The sequence below is a fragment of the Lytechinus pictus genome, chromosome 12, assembly GCF_037042905.1.
Source record: "Lytechinus pictus isolate F3 Inbred chromosome 12, Lp3.0, whole genome shotgun sequence".
Classification (NCBI taxonomy): Eukaryota; Metazoa; Echinodermata; class Echinoidea; order Temnopleuroida; family Toxopneustidae; genus Lytechinus; species Lytechinus pictus.
Window position 1 is genome coordinate 11223658 of NC_087256.1, and position 22708 is coordinate 11246365.

Below are 22708 nucleotides of genomic sequence, written 5' to 3' on the forward strand. Positions count from 1 at the left end.
CCTTATGTCCAAGATGATGGCATTTCAATACCCCAAACATGGTGAAAGTACATTGGCCCTAAATAACCTTTGACTATAATAATGTGACCTGAAACTTATGCGAAATGATCAGTGATACGTGAGTATCCTCACATTCCAAGTTTCATGTAATAGATCCATTTATTTAAGACATTTTAAAAGCTTAACCTTGGTTAACAGTGCAATGTTGAAAACCCTAAACTTGGTTAAAGCTCATTGACCCTACAAGTAAATGAGCTTCGACCTTAATCATGTGATGTGAAACTTAAGCAAGACAGTCAATGGTACTTGATTACCCAGAACTAGATAGATAAAAAAAGTTATGATAAAAACTTTCAAAAATACCCCCAATATGTCCGAAGCTCATTGACCCTATATGACCGTTGACCTTAAACATATGACTTAAAAATCCTGGGGGGGAGTCAAATGTATTGCTGTACACACGCGTGGCCAAATTATTATATCCAAACACCCCCTAAACAAGTTTTTCTCTGTGTGCAAAATAAACCCCTGAACATTTTTCTAGCGGGCTTTATTTACACATTTTTGCCCCTAAACAAGTTTTCGCCAGAATATGACCCCGGGGAAAAAAACATACCCTAAACATGTTTGGCTAGTCTTTAAAAAAAAAAGTTTTGGAAAAAAAACATACCCTAAATATGTATGACCTTGCTATTGACCATTGACCAGTCTTTCAAAACTACCCCTTTTTTTGAAAATCTGTGTTTTTGATACCCTTAACGAGTGCACGCGCGGCCCGCGTCCAAAGCTGAAAAAACACCCCTTTAAACACGTTTTTTGGTCATGCGTGTGCACAGCAATATATTTGACTGCCCCCCCCCCCCCCTCGGGTAAAAATCATGTAAGACAATCAGTGATAGTTGATTACTCCTATGTGACATGTCCATTTTTCATGCAATAGATCTATATACTTTTGAAGTTATGATGACATTTCAAAAAATCAAAGGGCAAGTCCACCCCAACAAAAAGTTGATTTGAATAAGAGAAAAACCCAACAAGCATTTTATCGAAATCAAATGTGAATAAATACAACCATGAAAATAAACACCTACTTGTAAGGGAGGTTTGATTGTTAATTGATGAGAGAAAAATAAGTTCAAATAATCATTCAACAACTCAAGTTCACGAAACATAACAGAGACAAAAATGGTAAAGTAACTGGTTTGCTGAACAAACCTTAAAATTATGAATTTGTCTTTTTCTTTCACATTTTTATTATATGTATTTTCAAAGTTTAATTTGTCACTTTGGTGCTACCCTGAAGCTTTCGTAAGTAATGTAATTCTGCTCATGAATATGCATCTCGCAGATGCCACGTTGTTAGTTTGCAGAGAACAGGGAGAAGGGACGCTTGAAAATGAAATTATCTTATTTTACTTGATGTTGACTGGGAAATGCCGCCCAAGAAGTAAGTTTGATGACAGAAATGTTATATTTTTTGGAGGTGCTAAAAGCTAGAGATATTTTTCAGTGAATGAGCAGAAAAAGTGCATTAAAAATCGTATGCAGATACTTGAACTGTAATGAACACGCAGTATGTGTAATGAACGCCATAGATATGTGTAATGTACAATCAGTGGATGTGAAATGAACGCGATTAGCTATGCACACTTAATTAGGAGGTTAGTTGTACTTTATGAGAAGAGTGAAGTTGTGAAACTAAATAAAAGCTTTTAATGGATTTGTTAGATTATTTCAAGAAAAGTAAAGTAGTATGAGTTAAAGGAAAATTAAGCTTATGAAATGAACAAAGGTGAATTTTAGGAGCTTGATGGGCACGAATCGTGCGTGTATGGGCGTGGTCTTTAAATTGCGTGATTTGTTTACATTTAATTATATTCAGTCAGATATTTTTGAGTAAACATTTATAAAGCACTTTAAGAATTTGTGCGTTTGTAACCAACATAATTTTGACTTGTTAAGACAATTTTTGGTCAGAAGTTTTTCATACGAACGAGGCTTAATTATGTGCAAGGTCATGTCAGGGTCACTCGTCCCGTTTTTCGCACATTCAATTTTAGTGTGCAACCGTTAGCTAAAGAAAGCTTTCGGTCTATATTTTAGATTTTTCTGATAATGTCAAAATTGGGATAAATAATAATGAAACACCTTGGTAATTTATTTCTTACCGGACTTATTTGGATATAAGCTGAAGTTAGCAGACAAGTTTGCTGTCTGTTTACCTTTTAAGGTAATTTTGTTCAGAATTTAGAAATTACTAAGTGGGAACGCAAAGTTGATTTAAAGGTATATATTTAAGCAGTTCACTTTGATTTATTGCAAATATGTATGCATGTATTTAAGTTAGTCTTTTTCAAGACGTTAAAGAAAATGGACAAATTTTAAACTGGTTTTTCTATCGAGGAAAACTCGGATATTTGTTTATATATATTCGTTCTATACACCTGATATGAATGATAATTAGATTTATATTCCTTATTGTTTAAAAGAGATGACAATTTTGGGAATATTATGAAAACATTTATTTTTGTCAAAGCATTGGACATATATTTATGATCCACTTCGTTTTCTTATGTTTATACAGATTGAATAATACACGGTAGTGAGCCTGCCTAACTATCCAATTTAAAGCGGCTTTCCTAGCCTCTGTTATTTCGTAGTCTTCGACGATCCATCAATTCAATTTCTTTCATCTGGGAAGAGGTCTGATGGTCACCACAAGTAGTCTGCTGTCTGGATCTGACGACTCTTTACATCAGGGATCAGAAGTCTTTAAGAAATATGTCAGCCGAGAAGGTTAAGAATCTGCGCCTGCAGCGGAGAGGGGCAAAAGCCAAGTTGTCCAGGTTTGGAAAGGCCCTTCACAGCTTGATCGATGGAGAGCGACCTGTTCCAGAAATTCAGGAATCGTTTGCACAGTATGCTGGTGCTTTTGAGGATTTACAAAATAAGCATGACAGTTATTCGGAAGTGCTAGAGGATGACGAGGAATTTGAAAGAGAAGAGTTGTGGATGAAAGAGTGCCACAATTCATTTTTGAAGCTGCAGATCCTTGAAAGAGACTATTGCAAAGATAATGAGAGCCACAGAGAAGCACAGCAGCTCCAAGAGCATCATCTTAGAGCATCGACAAGCCATCAGAGTATGGAAACAACTTTATCAGCAGATGAACAGCAAGATCAGTCACCAAGACAGACAAATCAGCCTCCTGAAGCAGGAAGGAGAATGTCAGGATCTGTTTATAGGATGGAAAGGCCTAAACTTCCCACCTTTGATGGCAACATCCGTGATTACTGCATTTTCAAGGCAGATTTTTTACATGCTGTTGGCAGACAGTATGAGGATAGAGATGCCCTAATGATTCTGAGGTCATGTTTACAGAGCAAACCCTTGCAGTTGATTAAAGGAATTGGGCATAACTACCAAGCAGCATGGGAACAGTTGGACATGATATATGGAGATGAGCGCTTTGTTGCCGACGCTATAATCAATGACATCTCAAAAGTCAAACCACTCAAAAGCGGAGAAGATGAAAGATTTTGTGAGTTTGTGCATCTCGTTCGGAGGAGTTACAATACCCTCATGGAAATCAACCAGCCAGGAAATTTGAACAATAGCCATATGCTTGCCATAATGGAAAAGAAGCTAAGCCCGGAAGACCGACTGGTGTGGTTTAGGCATCAAGAGGCAAGTGGCAAGGCAAGCTTTGAAATGTTTCTGACATGGCTTACAGTTGAACTGAAGTCAAGGATGAGAGCTTCGGCCCCAGTCCGAAGTGATTCGAAGTCAAGTGGTGTACATCTAGTCGGGAAGACAGTAGCCAGCCAGGAAAACAAAGTCCAGAGGTTATTTCACAAATGCTGGCTCTGTGAAACATCATCACATTGGCTTGATCAGTGTCGTAAGTTTTTAGCCATGTCACAATCCGAGAGACTGAAGCTACTCAAGGATCATCATGCCTGTTTTAGCTGTCTAAAGAAGGCTGGTAAGGATCACAGAATGTCAAACTGTAAACGGAAACGTCGATGTAGTGAAACTACTGCCGGAGAACCATGCAAGTACTTCCACCACCCCCTCCTTCATGCTTCAACAGAGGTCCGAGGTGGAAATGTAGATGTCGCCTTTGCGGGCAACTCTGAGGCACTGTTACCCGTAGTTACAGCGGAGATCCTGGGGCAACAAGGAGCAGTCTGTAAGGGAAATGTGCTCTTAGACTCTGGAGCTCAAGTAAGCCTCATCAAGATGTCTGTTGCTAAGGAGATGAATCTGAAGGGAAGCAACATAAATATCACAATCACTAAGGTTGGTGGAGAGCAAGAGCAGATGGAAACCAAACAGTATCAGATAAAAGTGAGGTCCCTCTCTACCAATGCCATTCATTCTTTAGCAGCAGTGGCATTACCCTGTATCAGTGAAAATATTGCACAAGTGAAGATGAATGAAATTTCCAAGCAGTTTAATCTGAAGTCTGAGGATCTACGCAGAGGAAGTGGGTCAGTTCATCTTCTCATAGGTATTGACTACCCAAAGATGCATCTTGGTGAAACGAGAGAGAAGGGACAGTTAGTAGCCCGAAAATCCCCACTGGGCTGGGTCATCTTTGGTGCTCCCAAAAGAAGGAATGATAGGATGAATGTGCTGCATGTGAAGTTGACATCCCCAATTGACTTGACCGATTTCTGGAGCTCAGAATCTATGGGGGTGCAGTCTAGTTCCTGCCATTGTGAGCCAAGCCCTTTGAGCAAGCAGGAGAAGGTTGAGGAGCAGATTATCAGAGAGTCTAGTAGAAAGGTTGGAAACAAGTGGGAGATTGCTTATCCATGGAGAAAGGATCCAAACCTACTTCCTAACAATCGAGCACAAGCAGAGAAGGTACTGTGTTCGAATGAGAAAAGACTAGCTCGAAACCCAGACCATGCAGATGCATATAGAAAACAAATGAGGGAACTGATAGAGAATGGATTTGCACGAAAGTTAACAGAGAATGAAGTAGCTCAGTACGAGGGTCCTGTTCACTACATTTCCCACCACGCTGTTCTCCGGCCTGAGAAGAGAAGTACCCCTGTACGCATCGTCTTCAATTCGTCTTCATCATATCAGGGTCATTGCTTAAATGACTATTGGCTAAAGGGTCCAGATCTTCTCAATGATCTGCTTGGAGTGTTGCTGAGATTCCGGATGAATGAAGTAGGATTTTGTGGTGACATTTCTAAGATGTATCACAGGGTCTCAATTCCTGAGAGAGATATGAATGTACATCGGTACCTGTGGCGAGATATGGAGACTGATAAAAAGCCAGATGTTTACATTATGAAAGTTGTTACATTTGGCGACAAGCCAGCACCAGCTATGGCCCAGTTGGCACTCAGGATGACAGCAGAAGCAGCAGAGGCTAGATATCCGAAAGCAGCACAGGTACTGAAGGAGAGTGTCTACATGGACGACATATGTGACTCGGTGAGAGATGTAGGCGAAGCAGAGCAGCTGACAAGTGAAATTGATCAAGTACTTTTGGAAGGTGGCTTTAAAGTTAAAGGCTGGACCAGCAACGAAGCTTTGAGAGGAGAAAGTAAGAAGGAAGGTAAAACAAAAATCCTCGAAGCCGCCTTGGAAGACAAAGTGCTGGGAATAGCATGGGACAACCAGCAAGATATGTTCTTCTACAAACTGAAGGACACAGTCAGCAGTTTTCCTAATGATGGAAAAGAAGAATCGAGTGTACTTACCAAAAGGAAGATTCTGAGTAGAATTGCACGAATATTTGATCCGATAGGATTTGCTGCCCCCTTTCTAGTTCGTGCAAAGATTGGAATGCAGCAGTTGTGGCAAAGAGGATATGATTGGGATGAACTTCTGCCTCCCGATCTACAGGAGTGGTGGGTGACATTCATGAAAGAGATGCAGGACTTGAATGATATCAAATATGAGAGATGCCTGACTCCACCAATGGCTGTTGGTCACCCTTCACTGTGCATATTTGCTGATGCATCTGAGGTAGCATTTGGAGTCTGTGTGTATTTGCAGTGGAAGCTGGAAAATGGTAAATATGCTGTTAGATTTGTAGTTGCCAAATCTCGAGTTGCTCCCCTGAAAAAGATGACTGTGCCTAGACTCGAACTTCAGGCGGCAGTAATGGCTTCAAGAGTCTACACAACAGTGATGAAAGAACTGAGTCTGAAGCCTGAAAAGATCATCTTCATGACTGATAGCATGATTGCCCTCTCCTGGATTCGAAGTGAGGGTAGGAGATTTAAGCCATTCGTCGCAGCAAGGATTGGAGAAATCCAAAGTTATACCAACCCTGCACAATGGAAGTATGTTCCCGGAGAGCTGAACCCAGCAGATGACGTCTCCAGGGGCCTGCCAGTAAGGAAGCTCTCAGAAAGATGGAAACAAGGACCTGCGTTCTTGTACAGATCTTACGAGGAATGGCCGTCAGAAAAGGCTATTCAAGAAGCAGAGACTGAGATTGAAGCAGAACGACGAAGGGTTAATCATATCTCAGTCAAGAACAATGATGTGATCGATGTCAAGAGATTCTCCAGCTGGAAAAAACTGATCCGAGTAACGGCTTATGTTTTAAAGTTCATCGACAAGCTCAAAGCTGTACTTCGGGCAAAGTCTAATGTCAATCTTGGAGATGGAAACTTATCGACAACTCAGTTGCAGAAAGCTGAACACTTTCTAATTAAGGAAGCCCAGAGTTCCTTGTATCAACGTGTACAGAATGGAGAATTCAAGACTCTCAGCCCTTTTATAGACAACGAGGGAATTATCAGAGTTGGAGGGCGACTAGACAAGGCTCTGATTTCTTATGAGCACAAACACCCTGCTCTGCTGCCACATGGAGCTTGGGTATCAGTGCTGATAACGAGACATATGCATCAGCTAGGACACGGAGGCGTGGCAGCTACTGCAGCGAAGGTTCGACGTCAATACTGGATCCTGAAAATTCATAAACTGGCTAAGACTGTAAAGTATAGGTGTGTGATTTGCCGACGCATGGAGCATCAGGTTGAGTCACAAGTCATGTCTGATCTACCAGATGAGAGAGTTGCCCCATATACACCACCGTTTCACTTCTCATCTGTCGACTATTTTGGACCGATACCAGTCAAAGTTGGAAGGAACAAGACCGCCAAGCACTATGGGGTCCTCTTCACCTGCCTGAATACAAGAGCGGTACATCTTGAAGTGGCCGTTGATTGCTCATCCATGGAGTTCATGCAGGTACTACGAAGATTCTTTGCTGTGCGGGGTCAGCCTGCATTACTGCTAAGTGACAACGGTACACAATTCGTAGGGGCAGAAAGAGAGTTACGGGAGATGGTGAGAGGTTGGAGCTATGAGGAGTTAAAGGACTTCTGCGCCGAGAGAGGAACGACATGGAAGTTCACCACTCCATCTGCACCGCATCACAATGGATGTGCTGAAGCGTTAGTTAAAAGTTGCAAGATCGCCTTGAAGAAAGCAGTCGGGGATCAACTGGTCACACCCTTTGAGTTGCATACATGTCTCCAAGAGGTCGCAAATCTCGTCAACCAGCGCCCTATCGGAAGAACTCCGAATGATCCCGATGATGGAGCATATCTGTGTCCAAACGATCTTTTGCTTGGAAGATCTTCGAGCGCAGTCCCTCAAGGACCCTTCAGAGAGACGAAGAACCCGAGACATCGCTTTGAGTTTGTCCAGCGAATCGTCGACGCGTACTGGAAGAGTTGGATGCGTGACGTCTTTCCACTACTGGTGCCACGACGAAAATGGAACAGTGACAGAAGGAACGTCCGAATCGATGACGTGGTTATACTCTCTGACCCTAATGCAGTTCGAGGAAAGTGGACATTGGGTAAAGTTATCCAAGTGTATCCTGGGACTGATGGGAAAGTTCGAACAGTTAAAGTACAATCTAAAGGTACTGATTATAAGCGGCCGATTTCGAAGATCGTTGTAATATATCCGGCAGAAGGGTATGAGGAGTAGACAATATGGAGTTCATAAATTGTGTTTTGGTTTTTCAATGCCATTGAGGAAAGAAAGTTGCTTGTGATACTCCTGAATTTTATGTCGGTGCAAAATTTGAATTTTTTGAAAGAAAATTGCTTTTGATACTCCTGAATTTTATGTCGGTGCAAAACTTGAATATTTTTCATCTGGTCTGTAAACAAAAATAAAATAAAATAATAATTACAGAATTCATTCAGTCAGGAGAAATTTAGCTCTTTTCCGCTACTGCTGGCGGGGGGAGGATGGTTTGCTGAACAAACCTTAAAATTATGAATTTGTCTTTTTCTTTCACATTTTTATTATATGTATTTTCAAAGTTTAATTTGTCACTTTGGTGCTACCCTGAAGCTTTCGTAAGTAATGTAATTCTGCTCATGAATATGCATCTCGCAGATGCCACGTTGTTAGTTTGCAGAGAACAGGGAGAAGGGACGCTTGAAAATGAAATTATCTTATTTTACTTGATGTTGACTGGGAAATGCCGCCCAAGAAGTAAGTTTGATGACAGAAATGTTATATTTTTTGGAGGTGCTAAAAGCTAGAGATATTTTTCAGTGAATGAGCAGAAAAAGTGCATTAAAAATCGTATGCAGATACTTGAACTGTAATGAACACGCAGTATGTGTAATGAACGCCATAGATATGTGTAATGTACAATCAGTGGATGTGAAATGAACGCGATTAGCTATGCACACTTAATTAGGAGGTTAGTTGTACTTTATGAGAAGAGTGAAGTTGTGAAACTAAATAAAAGCTTTTAATGGATTTGTTAGATTATTTCAAGAAAAGTAAAGTAGTATGAGTTAAAGGAAAATTAAGCTTATGAAATGAACAAAGGTGAATTTTAGGAGCTTGATGGGCACGAATCGTGCGTGTATGGGCGTGGTCTTTAAATTGCGTGATTTGTTTACATTTAATTATATTCAGTCAGATATTTTTGAGTAAACATTTATAAAGCACTTTAAGAATTTGTGCGTTTGTAACCAACATAATTTTGACTTGTTAAGACAATTTTTGGTCAGAAGTTTTTCATACGAACGAGGCTTAATTATGTGCAAGGTCATGTCAGGGTCACTCGTCCCGTTTTTCGCACATTCAATTTTAGTGTGCAACCGTTAGCTAAAGAAAGCTTTCGGTCTATATTTTAGATTTTTCTGATAATGTCAAAATTGGGATAAATAATAATGAAACACCTTGGTAATTTATTTCTTACCGGACTTATTTGGATATAAGCTGAAGTTAGCAGACAAGTTTGCTGTCTGTTTACCTTTTAAGGTAATTTTGTTCAGAATTTAGAAATTACTAAGTGGGAACGCAAAGTTGATTTAAAGGTATATATTTAAGCAGTTCACTTTGATTTATTGCAAATATGTATGCATGTATTTAAGTTAGTCTTTTTCAAGACGTTAAAGAAAATGGACAAATTTTAAACTGGTTTTTCTATCGAGGAAAACTCGGATATTTGTTTATATATATTCGTTCTATACACCTGATATGAATGATAATTAGATTTATATTCCTTATTGTTTAAAAGAGATGACAATTTTGGGAATATTATGAAAACATTTATTTTTGTCAAAGCATTGGACATATATTTATGATCCACTTCGTTTTCTTATGTTTATACAGATTGAATAATACACGGTAGTGAGCCTGCCTAACTATCCAATTTAAAGCGGCTTTCCTAGCCTCTGTTATTTCGTAGTCTTCGACGATCCAGTAACGAAGAGATCTGAATCATGTGTCTACATCTATCTGTATGCATCTTTATTAATATATCTGTCTTCTTACACACTTTGCCTTCCCGGCCCACATCAAAATAGTATCCACATTAAAGGCCACCGCACACCTTACGATTGTTCGCGATCCGATTTTGGAACAAATCGCATTTTGCTCATTTTCTTAAAATGTGAATGGAACATATCATTTTATTTGAGGTTAAAATTAATTAAAATAATACTAATATAACCATTTTGAAAGATTGCAAGCCTTTATTTTGGAGTAAAGGCCAAATTAGTTTCAAATCGTAGCCAATCGTACGACTGTTATGACGTCATTACGACTAGATATTAAATTCGCTTTTATTCTAAGAAGGATGATAGCATAGACACAGATTTAAAGACAAGTATTCGTATGATGATTTAGAACATTACACAGTAAGATATTCCAAGTCTCAATATTAGCATCAAATTCTACAACTTTTATTCTGAAATCGGATCGCAGACCAATCGTAAGGTGTGCGGTCGCCTTTACATAACAATACATGTATATAAATTAACCTAAACTTAAGCTAACCAATGAAATCACAGAAAATAGAAGAACCAACTAAACTGTAGTAGATCTAACCCAAGTCATAAAAAAAGAATGAGGATGGGTAAATGACCAGTGATTATGTCATGAAAAATGTTCAACATAAGAACCAGATGTGAGGATGGAATGAACAAGCATATCTGGATAGGAAAGGAATGGAGACGACTAGAAAAGTAGGATAGAATGGCTGATGTGATAAGAACACAATCTAGACTACAGAAAGCTTACTGAAATACATACCAATTAAACTGAACTAAAAAATGAAACTGGATTGCATTAAGTAGGCCTAATTAACTGAACTAAACAGAGGTCAAACAAAAGCAAACCAAAATGTAAGATTAGAATTTAGATATAGATCTAGTGCCTATATTATAACTTTTACCGTTTTTTTTTCTCTGCTAGTTTTATTTTGATCACCTTTTTACACAAATGTTTGCATGATCAGTGTGACATTGTGACCAACATTTTTTAATCATTTATTTGAATGAAATCTTATACCATATTAATAATAGTTGTAGATCTAGTTACTACTTGTACTTGTAGATCTAAATCTAACGTTAACTTAGAGGGAAAGTACTTGAGCAGAACTGCATGGAATATAGATCAACTAGCCTATGATATTGAATTCTGAAATATAGTCTAACCAAAAAACATTTCTGTCCCAAAAATAAAATCAATATCTGGACAGTGTAAGTTAGATCTAACAAAACTTATGGTCTAGATTACCTCAGGCGATGTTCGTGCAGGCTCCACTCCACTTCACTACCGCTACACTACGCTTCGGGTAGGTGGAGCGTAGTGTAGCGGTAGTGAAGTGGAGCCTGCACGAACATCGCCTGAGGTAGGTCTAGATGTAACTTAAAATCTACTTAACAAAACAGTAACGACTAACGTTAGACTCCTACTAGATTTCTAAGTTAGATCCAACATCAGACACAAGTTTTTCTCCAAGCCTAACATGGGGCTTGGCCCTTAAAAATTTGTAAAACTTAACAGGAGATCTACGTTAGGTCTAGATCTAGTCTAGATAGATCTACACCTAATGAAAATGCTGTTATTGTTAACTTCTTGTATTAACGTTACTTGACAAAACTCAAAACTTTGGGAGTAACTTTTTGGCTTTTGCATATTATAGATTCTTGAGGTTCTAACATGATCAATTATCAATGACAGTATTCTTTATTTCAAAACATTGCTAATATTACTTAAGCTGACCTAACAAAAATCCAATGGAGGGCATGAACCAAAAAGCAAAATGGCAAAAGGAGAGGGTCCTCCGCCGACTTCGGCGGGGATGATGGAGCTCCGATCCCCTGACTGGCCGCAGACTGAGTGCCGCTTATAATAATTAACAAAGCAGAGTGTGACGCATTTTAATACGTTTTTACTGCCCTGGACCTGGTGTAAATTAGAATTTCTTTATGATTTCAGTAAGCGAGCGAAACACGGAATATTGAAATAGGATGTAATTGGATCCAGAACTGAAAAAGGGTTTAATGAGCGACTAAATACTTACGAGACGGGTCTACCGCATTTTTAGACTTCGGAACCGGGCTTCGGAATAGGCCTAATATTAAGTAGAAGGGCCGCGGGCGCCTACTCGTTTTACCCCGGCCGGCCACCCCGCAGCTCCCCCGACGTACGCCAGCGCTCCACCAACTCACGCTAGCTCGCCGGACGGGTGTTGTTGTTGGCGCTGGTCTTGATCGACGCCGCCACTAGCATCACCTAAGCTTGGGGGTGGAGTGGAGAGGGGACAGAAAAGGAAGAACCAAGAGAGAAATTAAGATCTACAGCTGGGGCATAGGCCTATACAGTGCGTATAAAAAAAAACGGGACAGATTTGAAAGGTCTATAAAATTTTTGTTTCAAATTATGATCGATGTCTATATTTTGGTGTTAATAGGTGCTCTGAAGTCTTATCTTTCAAATGTTATTAAAAAAATTAGTTTCGTTCATGCTTGAGCGAACACGGAATGTTTTTGTCTGGGGTTAATAAGGAGGCTTGCGCCAAAATTGCATAAAATAACAAATATTATGATCGGACTTCTTGCTAATCAGCAGACTTCCTCTTAACCTTTTCATTATCTTTGCCATAATTTTCAAATTATGCGGTACAAAAAAATTATTTTCAAACCTATGTATTTGCTTGAATTGTTCTGTTGTTTCTTTTTCATATGTTCTCTTTTAGCTTTTTGAATATTCCTTCTTCAAGCAAAAACAATTTTTTTTTTCAACCAAAGTATGGGAGAGCGTATATTTTTTTTTTCAAATCCTTTCATTGTGTGCTACAAAAGTTATGGTGCCTTTTGAACAGTGCCATACAGATGGGCGGGGGCTCGAGAATGTCCCCTCCCCTCAATTAAAAAAAAATCATGACCAAGAAAAACAAAGTGGAAAGGAAATAAAAGGAAAGATAGAAAGTAAAATATGATATCATTTTCTAAATATTATGTCGAAATCTATCACAAAATGAAAAAAGTGGAAATATTTGCGTGCTCGCTTCGCTCGCTCACAACTTTTTAATACATTTTACCCGATCATCCATATCTAGCTCCTTCAAAATTGACTCAATACACCATTGCCATTGAAAGACATAAATCCCTTCCTATGTATGTCCTGTCAAGCATATAATTAAACTTGGTCAAGGAATCAATAACCCCTTGGATTCGTGTCTTTTAAAGGTACCATAACATAACTTGTTTCACATGATAAAAGGATTTGAATAATTACAAGTTTTCCCAATTAATAATGCGAATCTTCTTGCTTGGGTTGACAAAAAGTCTTATTTTCTTACTTATGAAGGAAAACTCAAAGTTTAAAGAAGTTTAAATGAAAAAACAAAATAATTCAAGTAAGTAAACAAGTTTTTAAATAAAATTTGACAGCATAATTATGGAACCTGACAGGTTATAAGAGGAGGTCTGCTGATTAGTAAGAAGTCTGATCATCATATTACTCATATTCCGCCATTCTGGCACAAGCCTCTCTTTGAACCCCCGACAAAAACGTCCCGTGTTCGCTCAAGCATGAACAAAATTTATTTTTAAATTGCATTTCAAAGATAAGATTTCAGAGCATCCATTAACATCAAAATATAGATATCATAATTTGAAACAAATTTTTTATAGACTTCAAAACTGTCCCGTTTTTTTTATACGCATATAGGGGCATTCTTCGCCCATATTGGACGGACCGCCACCACCGCCTAAAGCTTTTGCCGCCTCAGAATTTTTGAAAGAAGAAATATACCGGTACCGGTATAACGGCCTTTAGCTTTGTAGGCCTAAATTATAAAGGAAATTGTAAATACCGGTATAGGGTATACAGTATAGCCGGATAGGTCTTAATGCAAAGTCCTATTACAGGCAAGCTATATTGCTCTAAAATTGCCTACCCCGGGGCTATATACCTCGGCCTTTCACTTTGAAAAACTTGAGAAAAAAAAATCTGAAATGATTTCTCCTCCAAGCTTTCTCACTAAATTTTGCACTCTGCGCTCCATTTCATCAAACTTTTTTACTTTCTGCCAAAACTATTACTCGCTCGCTCGCTTCACCCTTCGATCGGAGCCATTGGCTGCAATATATTGTGACAATTGGCTGTGCAGATTTTTCTTTCAGGAGAGCTCGGTTTAGGAGGTCCAAATTATTCAAGAATGATATAATTTAGATCGGTACTAATCAGAGCTACCGAGCTGATTGCCAGAGCGTTTTTTATTTTATTTATATGATCTGAAGCCCCCACCCCCTTTCCAGCTACCTATAACTCCTCAATCATCAATAACTGGGATCTACTATCGTATTTCAAATCAATATTATCGAAGTCATAATCATGTTCGTCATCATCATCGTGATCAACGTCATCATTTTTAATCAAGTTAATAATTATCATCGCTTTTATAGCGAAGTGTGATAGCTCATGCAGTCGTATAGAGCGGGGGTTTCGGACTCCGCCGATCCGGGTTTGATTCTTACATGCCAATGGCAGGGGCCGAGGAACGGTTTTCAAAGTGGGGGGGGGGGGGCTTACTGCTGAGCCAAAAGTGGGGGGCTGACCATGCAATCATAAAAAAATTGTCATTTTTACGTTTTTGTACACGGTTTTGGAAAAAAGTGGGGGGGCTGAAGCCTGCCAGCCCCTCCCCCCCTCCCCCCGCTTCAGCGACCCCTGAATGGTGTGCTATAGTGTTAAGGGATCCTCATTAACAGGGGATCGTTTCACCAACAGTTTATCCGACAGCTTGTCAGATCTGACAACTTTCATTGATTGGCTCAAAAGCACTGTTACTATAATAATGTCCCATCATAAAACGCTCCCCTGGTCTTATGATGGCCTTCATGGCCTCGGAAGGGACCTTAGTATGCTTGCCTTATAACTATAGCATGCTTTCTTAATCGGGTAAAAAACACCACCGCCGCTGTCTTCCTCCTCCGGCCTGCTTCGGCCTCCTCTTCCTCCTCCTCTTCCCCCTTCCTCTTCCTCCTCCTGCTCCTCCTCCGGCCCGCCCATCCTCTTTCTCCACCATGCAGCACCTCCTCTCCTCTAAGGGGCGACGGAACGTTTTCGTTGGGGGGGGGAGCCAAAAAAGGGCACTTAAATGTCAAAATTGGCATTTCAAAGCAAAGGGATATTTTGACCATTATCATCAGCGTTAAGTAGTTGTGTGTTTTGTAGCAATTAAGTTGAGCAAAGCCTTTATGAAGTGATTTCTGATCGTGGAAATATATGTTTAGGCTTATTTTTCGCGAGCGAGCATAGCGAGTGAGTGGTTTGAAAAAAAAATCAAATCTGAAGTTGTGAAACTCGCTTTTTGGTCAATATTATTATCCCGCAAATTAAAAAGGGCATCCTTGCGAGATGTTGCGAGCGCGAATCGCGAGCTGAAATTGTTAATACACTGGCCAGAAAAGGAAGCTGGTAAGGACTGCATTTAGAGACTGATGAATAAGATATACAGTCATATCTCACCAATCGAATTAGCGCGAGCTGAAAATTTGTGATATTCCAACCTAAAAACTGGACATTCTAAGCACTCTTTGTAACCAAGAGCAGAAAGAGAACCTTAATAGTTGATGCGAGCGCGAAGCATGAGCTTAAAACATTGTGATATTCCAACCTGAAAACTGGATATTCTAAGCACTATTTGTAACCCAGAACAGAATGAGTCAGTAGCGTACCGTGACTCGGAGGAGACAAAGCATTGGGGGGGGGGGGGGGCAAAGCATTGTTCACAGACAATGCACTGCCCCCCCCCCCCCCCAATGCTTTGTCTCCTGCGGTTCACGGTACGCTACTGGAATGAGTACTTTACTTAACAATAATTGATGCGAGCGCAAAGCGCGAGCTGAAAATTTGTAATATTTCAACCTAAAAAATTGACATTCTAAGCACATTTTGCAACTAAGAACCCCGGCCAAAAACAGAATGAGTACCTTGCTTAAGCGAGCCCAAAAAATTGTGATTTTCTAACTTAAAATGTTTGATGTCTTACTTAAAAAAAGGGTATTTTGTTTTGATAAAGGACACATATCATTTTTAAAAGGGCACTTTCCATTTTGAAAAAGGGATTTTTTCCTGCTGGGATTTTGTTTTTAGGCGGGGGTAGAGGATTCTAAAAGCTACTTCTACTGTACTCTTTCCACAGCTGTGAACATTGCTGATTCAGCATACTGAATAGAGACAAACGGTACAGCAACAGCAATGGAACATCTTTCAGCTGCAATAACGTCCCTTCTGGCTCTCATCATGATGTAAGTTGAAATGTGGGAGCTTGAAATTGATGGAGGCCTCGAAAGGACGAAAATACAGTGGTGAGGCTACATGCCTGGCAAGGGGAGAGAGACATACCCTATACTCGCTGTGAACATAAATGGGTCTCTGTACCGTTTGTCTCTATTCAGTACTAAATCAGCAATGTTCACAGCTGTGGAAAGAGCAGAACAGTAGAAGTAGGTTTTAGAATCCTCTAGGGGGCAAGTGCCCCCCAATAATCGTCACCACGTGACAGCTCCATAGAGTTAAATCAACGCAATCATCATTCACCGAACCTAACCAAGACACATCTTTCACATAAATCACTGTAACTGAAAGCTTTGGACATGCTCTTTTTCAATAAACCACAATGATTTATAAAGAATATAGAATGTTATCCCGGAATATTATGTTTCCAATCGTTCTGAAGAATTCTCTACCAGAAAAATATTCAAAGAAAAGTGTTTATATATATTGCTGAGATTACATCATGAAGACATTTGAAGACCTGGGGCGTTTCATCAATATCTGTCGTCTGATAACGAAACTTTGCATGATTTTGATTGGCTGAGAAGCACAGGGTGTCTGACGGTTACCACCGATTACTCTGGTGCTTCTCGATAACCTGTCGGTGGTGACATCTTTGATGCAGTAATCCCCAGATCATCATAATCATATCTACTACTAATATATACCGTCACCACTCAAGGCAGTGGCGTAGACAGGTTCGTACACCTGGGGGGGGGATGACTGGGCTGCCAACGCTAGTGAGGGCGCGAAGCGCCCGAGCGAGGGAGCAAAGCGACCGAGCGGGGGGAGGGTGTGGGAGGGGGTATCCCCCCTCCCACGGTAGGGAGCTTTTGCAATTTTGAACTTGAAATCGTGCAATCTGATGCATACTTAATGAGGTAAAATAACACACACAAGCGCGCACGCACTTTTTTTTTTTTTTTTTCAATATGTTTTTATTAAGGATTTCATTCAAATGAATTACATAAACTGCAGATGAATACAAAACAAAATACAAATCTTCATTTCATATCAACAAGGATATGCAAAAAAAGTACATATATATTTACCAAGAACTGAAGCAAATAAGGACGGAATGAAACTCCTTAAAATTATACTTTTATATCTGAAAAAAAAAAAATAACTCAACTGAGTCCCCAACCCTCTATGTATTTCAATAATAATTAATGTTAAATGGCTATATAAATGATTTGCAGGAAAACAGAAATCAACCTAAATGTATTATCATTGCATCCCATTTTAAATCAAGCTTCAACATAACTTTACATAATTATACACACATACACACCCACCTTAACACCCATACACACATGCACATACCACGCATACGTAAACAAACATAATATATACAAATCTGCATAATGAACGTTTAACATTTTGGCGCAATAGGATACAGAAAGAAAAAAAAACCCTGCAAATCATATTGATACAAGAGAAGGGGAAATTGAAAAGAACTAGTAAAAAGAAAAAAAAAAACATCAACATACACACCAGGATTCACACTCGCACCACACTAGACCCATCCCACCTGTTCACATTCAAATCCCTTTTCACCTTCAGTTCATCCCATTTCTGCAAATGTAAACTTAAAGGGGAATCCAGCCTTGGCCATAAAATGTTGCGTTGGGAAGGAGAAAAATAAATTAAACAGAATGGTGAAAGTTTGAAAGAAATCCGACAAGCAATAAGAAAGTTATAGCTGCTTTAAAATTGAGATCACTAATACTATGTAGATTTCAAATTGGCAACTGGGTAAGTAAATTATGACAAGGGGCAAGGACAACTTTCCCATAGGCCATGTACTTTATTATCAGGGATTTGTGGTTTTCTCCTAAGTACCCATTCCCCTGGGGCAGTAATCTAAATATAACCCAGGTAGTACATTGTTTTATGTCCTCATGAAAGAAAAATATAATTTGAAATAAAACTTTTGGGAAAAATAACATTTTAGCCATAATATGTATTGGAGTACATGGAAGGGTAGTCCTTGCCTTACATCACTATGACATCCCATATGCGGCCAATTTGAAGTCTCCATGGGTATAGTGATTACCAATATTTACAACTTTTAAAAATTCATAACTTTCTTGTTGTTTGTCCAATATTGTTCAAACTTTCACCTATCAACTTGTCTGATTTTTCTTTTCCTTATAAAAACAAGTTTTTATTTGGGTTGGATTCCCCTTTAACTTGCCTGACTTCGTTGCCAGGCGTCTTTCTTCTTCTATACAACCCGTTATATATTTGTGTATTTTAATAAATGACGGTACCCGGCCTTCAGCTCTGGAATTAAAAATTGCATATTTAATAAAAAGAATAACAGAATTGACACATTTAATTCTACAAGAATTTCCAGGTAACCCTAAGAATATTTCCCTCCAATTCAAAGTTCTTAATTCAGCTAAACAAAAATGATCAATACAAAATTGCCAAAGAGGTTTAACTTTTATGCAATCCATGAGTATATGAAAGTACGATTCAGTTTTTGTACAACCAAACGAACAATAATTATCTCCCACGAAACCAAATCTCATCAAATGCTCTTTTGTATATATTGCTCCATGTAAAAGCATAAACTGAAATTCCCTTTGTTTTCTTATAAGAGTTGTACTCCTGATATATTCAAATAATTTACAAATTTCTACATCAGTAAAATCAAAATCACTGTGACCATCCTTAAGTGTTAACTTGTATAGCTCTTGTAGCTTAGTTATAAACAAGTTATAAATTGTTTTTGATTTAATTACTTCAAAAGCTGTTTCCTGTTTTCCAATATTCATACTTATCCCAAAGTCTACCAAATCAATTTTTTTAAACTTTATTAAACTATTAAAAATTTTCCAGCTTGCTGGTATAACGTGCACAATATCTATTATTTGGAGAAGTTGATTTGCGGTAATACCGAGATTTTGAAAAAAAGTCACAGGCTTCAAGTGGCCATTATCAAAGATTTGATCAACGCTAAATATTCCTTTATTAAAAAGATCATTGTCAAAAATTGTTTTACCTTTTATACAAATATGTTGATTATTGAATATAATAGGGTTAACCTCCTCTTCAGAATAACGAAATCTCCTTAAGTCTTGCCAAGCCTTCATCATTTCTGAATAAAATGGGGGCATTTTTATATTTAATTTTGAAGTGTCAAAGTCACATAGAAACAGAAATCTCCCCCCAACTGATCGAAAACAAAAATCAAAATACAATTTCCATCCTGCATCTCGTTCTCCGTAAATTAATCGCTTAAGCCACATTAAACGTTGAGACTTTACAAACAACTTAAAATTCATCATTTTTAAACCCCCTTGTGAGTAATCCTGGTACATTATAATTCTCTTTATCCGATCTTTTCCGGACCATAAAAATTCAAATGTGATCTTTTCAACCTCAGCATACAACCACTGAGGAACCACTATTAGTGACGAAACAAAGTTTAGCCTTGACAATGCATATGTTTTTAACAAGTGAATTTTCCCCATAAGTGTGAGATCCCTTTGTTTCCACCATCCCAACAGTCTTTTTATTTTACTAAGTATTTCTTTGTAATTCATGTCTTCTTTTATTATAACATTAAGAGAAAAGTAAACACCTAAAATTTTAATATGCTGAACAAAATTCCCAAACAACTGTGTCTGAGGTCTGTCATTATCCCGACCCATCCACAAAATATTAGTTTTTCCTTTGTTTATTTTTAGACCACTAATTTTCTCGAATTCTTCAAAAAGGTATTGAAGACGATCTAAAGAGTGTGTATTTTTAACAAACAATGATATATCATCAGCATACAAAATTTGCTTTATTTCACGGTTCTGAAATTGAATTCCTTCAACCTGTCTGTCTTTCCTTATTGCCAGAGCAAGTATTTCAATACAGAGCAGAAACAAATATGGGGAGAGGGGATCCCCCTGTCTTACCCCTCGCTTTATATTAAAATAACCGGAAGAAAACCCCCCATTCATAACACTACTAGTAATATCCGAGTATAAAACACGGACCCACGAACAGAATGAGTGCCCAAATCCAAATAGTTTAAGGATCTTAAAAAGAAAATCATGTGAAACAGAATCAAAGGCCTTTTCAAAATCAACAGTGATTAAATATCCAATATTTTTGAAACTAGATTGATATAACATATCATCTATTAATCTTACACCATCCCCAATGTTTCTATCTTTTACATAGCCAACTTGATCATTGTGAATTATCTCATTTAGTATACCTTTTAATCTTTTTGCTAAAACCTTTGACAATATTTTGTAATCCACATTTAAAAGTGTAATTGGTCTAAAATTTTGGACTATTATAATGGATCTTTATCTTTTTTTTCCAATAACGTTATCACACCTTGCTTTTGTGAGGTTGTCAGTTTTCCCCTTTCATATGTTTCATTTAAAACATCTACCAAAACTCCCCCTAATAAATTCCAAAAAGTATAATAAAACTCTACCGTAAAACCATCGTTACCAGGGGATTTATTATATTTCATTTCTTTTAAAACATTTAAACATTCATGAATACTTATTCTACCTTCACATATATTACAACTTTCTTTACTTAATTGAGGAATATCCTTAAGGAACAAAGAATTTTCATTAACAATAGCTTCACTCAATGAGTATAAGTTTTCATAATACGTTCCAATCTTCTTCAATATTTCCTTTCTATCCTTAATGATGTGATCATCGTCATCATATAATTCTTTTATCACACTTTTCCGTTTATTAGACTTCAATAACTGTTCAAAATATTGTGTTTTTTGTTCTCCTTCCTCAAACCAAACTGCCCTTGACCGAATTTTTAAACCTTGTCGACTATAATCATATAACTTGTTCAAATTAGATTTTTTCTCATCAATGTCATCAATTATATTTCTCAATGGCTGAGACAAAAGTTTATTTTCTAATTCTTCTATTTCTTTCTCTATTTTTTTAATTTCATTTTTTCTGACCTTTGCCTTTTCTTTTGTATATGTATTAATAAACTGTCTCATTTTCATTTTCAAAAAATCCCATAACAGTAATTTGTCCTTTATTTTTGGAATCCATTCTGCTTTTAATGCAACTACTTTATCTTTAAACATCCTAACAAATTCTTGATCTACGCACAAACTGTTATTGAATTTCCAATAAGAATTTCCAAAGTCTGGAGCATTTACAAAGTTACGTAATTGAAGCAGTACACCTGAGTGATCTGGTGTAATTGATGTCAAAATATCACAACAGTTAACGGAATCCTGTAATGTAGAGGAAAGGAACCAATAATCCAACCGACTCTGAACGACCGGCCACTTTTGTCTAAATGTGAATTGTTTTTTTTCTGGATTCTTTTTTCTCCATATATCTACTAAAAATAATCTGTCCAGGAGGTCTTCGAACTTTTCGTTAAATTTGTTTTTTATAGACTTTCGAGGCCCCATATAATCCAAATCCCCATTCATTATCATATTGAAATCTCCTCCTAAAATTATTGTATCTCCGGAACTATAAAGCTTTGAAATACAATTTTCCAATTCATCTAAAAATTCAATTTGCATCTTTTCTTTATCCCTGGTGGGAAAGTAACAATTTACTAGTAAAAAAGTAGATTGCTGATATTCTAATTTCATTATAATATATCTTCCATTTTCGCCAATACTCACATTTTTAATTTTCATATTTATATTTGGAGAAATCAAAACTAAAACACCTTTACTATGATTTGTTCCGTGACTGAACAGTAATTGACCACTCCACTCTGATTTCCATTTTTCTTCCACCTCTACCGTACTATATGTTTCCTGTAAAAATACTATGTTACTGCCTTTATCTCTGCAAAATTCAAAAATGTTCTTCCTTTTAATTCTATCTCTTAGCCCTCTGACATTTAAAGTTAATAAAGTAAAATACGACCTACTATTGAAGCCTAAACACCCTATCCCGAAAAATATGCAAATGAAACTGACCAAGTAACAGATTTAAATGTGAACAGGCATAACCACGCTTCAAACAACAATCACTCACATTCACTGGACCACACCAAAGACACTCCCATTTACAGACACACGCATACACCCAACACCAAGTACATGCCAATCGAAACACAATTACACTATTCATCAAAAAGCACAGACCCATGTAAAGAACACACATACTTAAAAATAGCCTTAAACATAGAGAGAGCTCCCTTCCAATTCACATTCAACAAATTCGTTAGGAAATATTTTCCAAGTAAAACATAATAACCCTTTACGAACAAAATAAAGAAAAGTAGTAATGCTTGCAAATCATCAAACGCTAACAAAGATGATCCAATATAAAAAGAAAATAAAGGAAAACAAATAATAAAGGAGAGGAGAATGAAATATTCCATCTCTAAGCTTTTCCAACATTCTGTCTTCATTGTAATTGCACCTTGTAGAAATGCATAGAAAATGAATATAAAAAAAGAGACACCAACGGGGAAACTACATTCTAATTTCCCATTGATATTCTCAATCAGATGCATGAGAACCTCACAAATAAAATAATTTACCGGACTTTGCACCTGTTACATCTGATTAAATACGACAGCATTATCGGCAGTTTATAATCACTCGCGTCGCGTTCTGGTTCGTAATCACTCGCGTTTTGAA

The 22708-nt window shown here is 37.8% G+C and overlaps 1 protein-coding gene across 1 annotated transcript; it reads left to right on the forward strand.

Moving 5' to 3' along the window:
* Window positions 1-2781: 2781 nt before the first annotated feature.
* Window positions 2782-7980, forward strand: LOC135156196 (uncharacterized). Its single transcript, XM_064107869.1, has one exon. The coding sequence runs from the start codon at window positions 2782-2784 to the stop codon at window positions 7978-7980; it is 5199 nt and encodes a 1732-aa protein (XP_063963939.1).
* Window positions 7981-22708: the final 14728 nt, after the last annotated feature.

Bases quoted from the DNA above. Each gene is read 5' to 3' on its own strand.
- LOC135156196 (XM_064107869.1), top strand. From the start codon at position 2,782: ATGTCAGCCGAGAAGGTTAAGAATCTGCGCCTGCAGCGGAGAGGGGCA.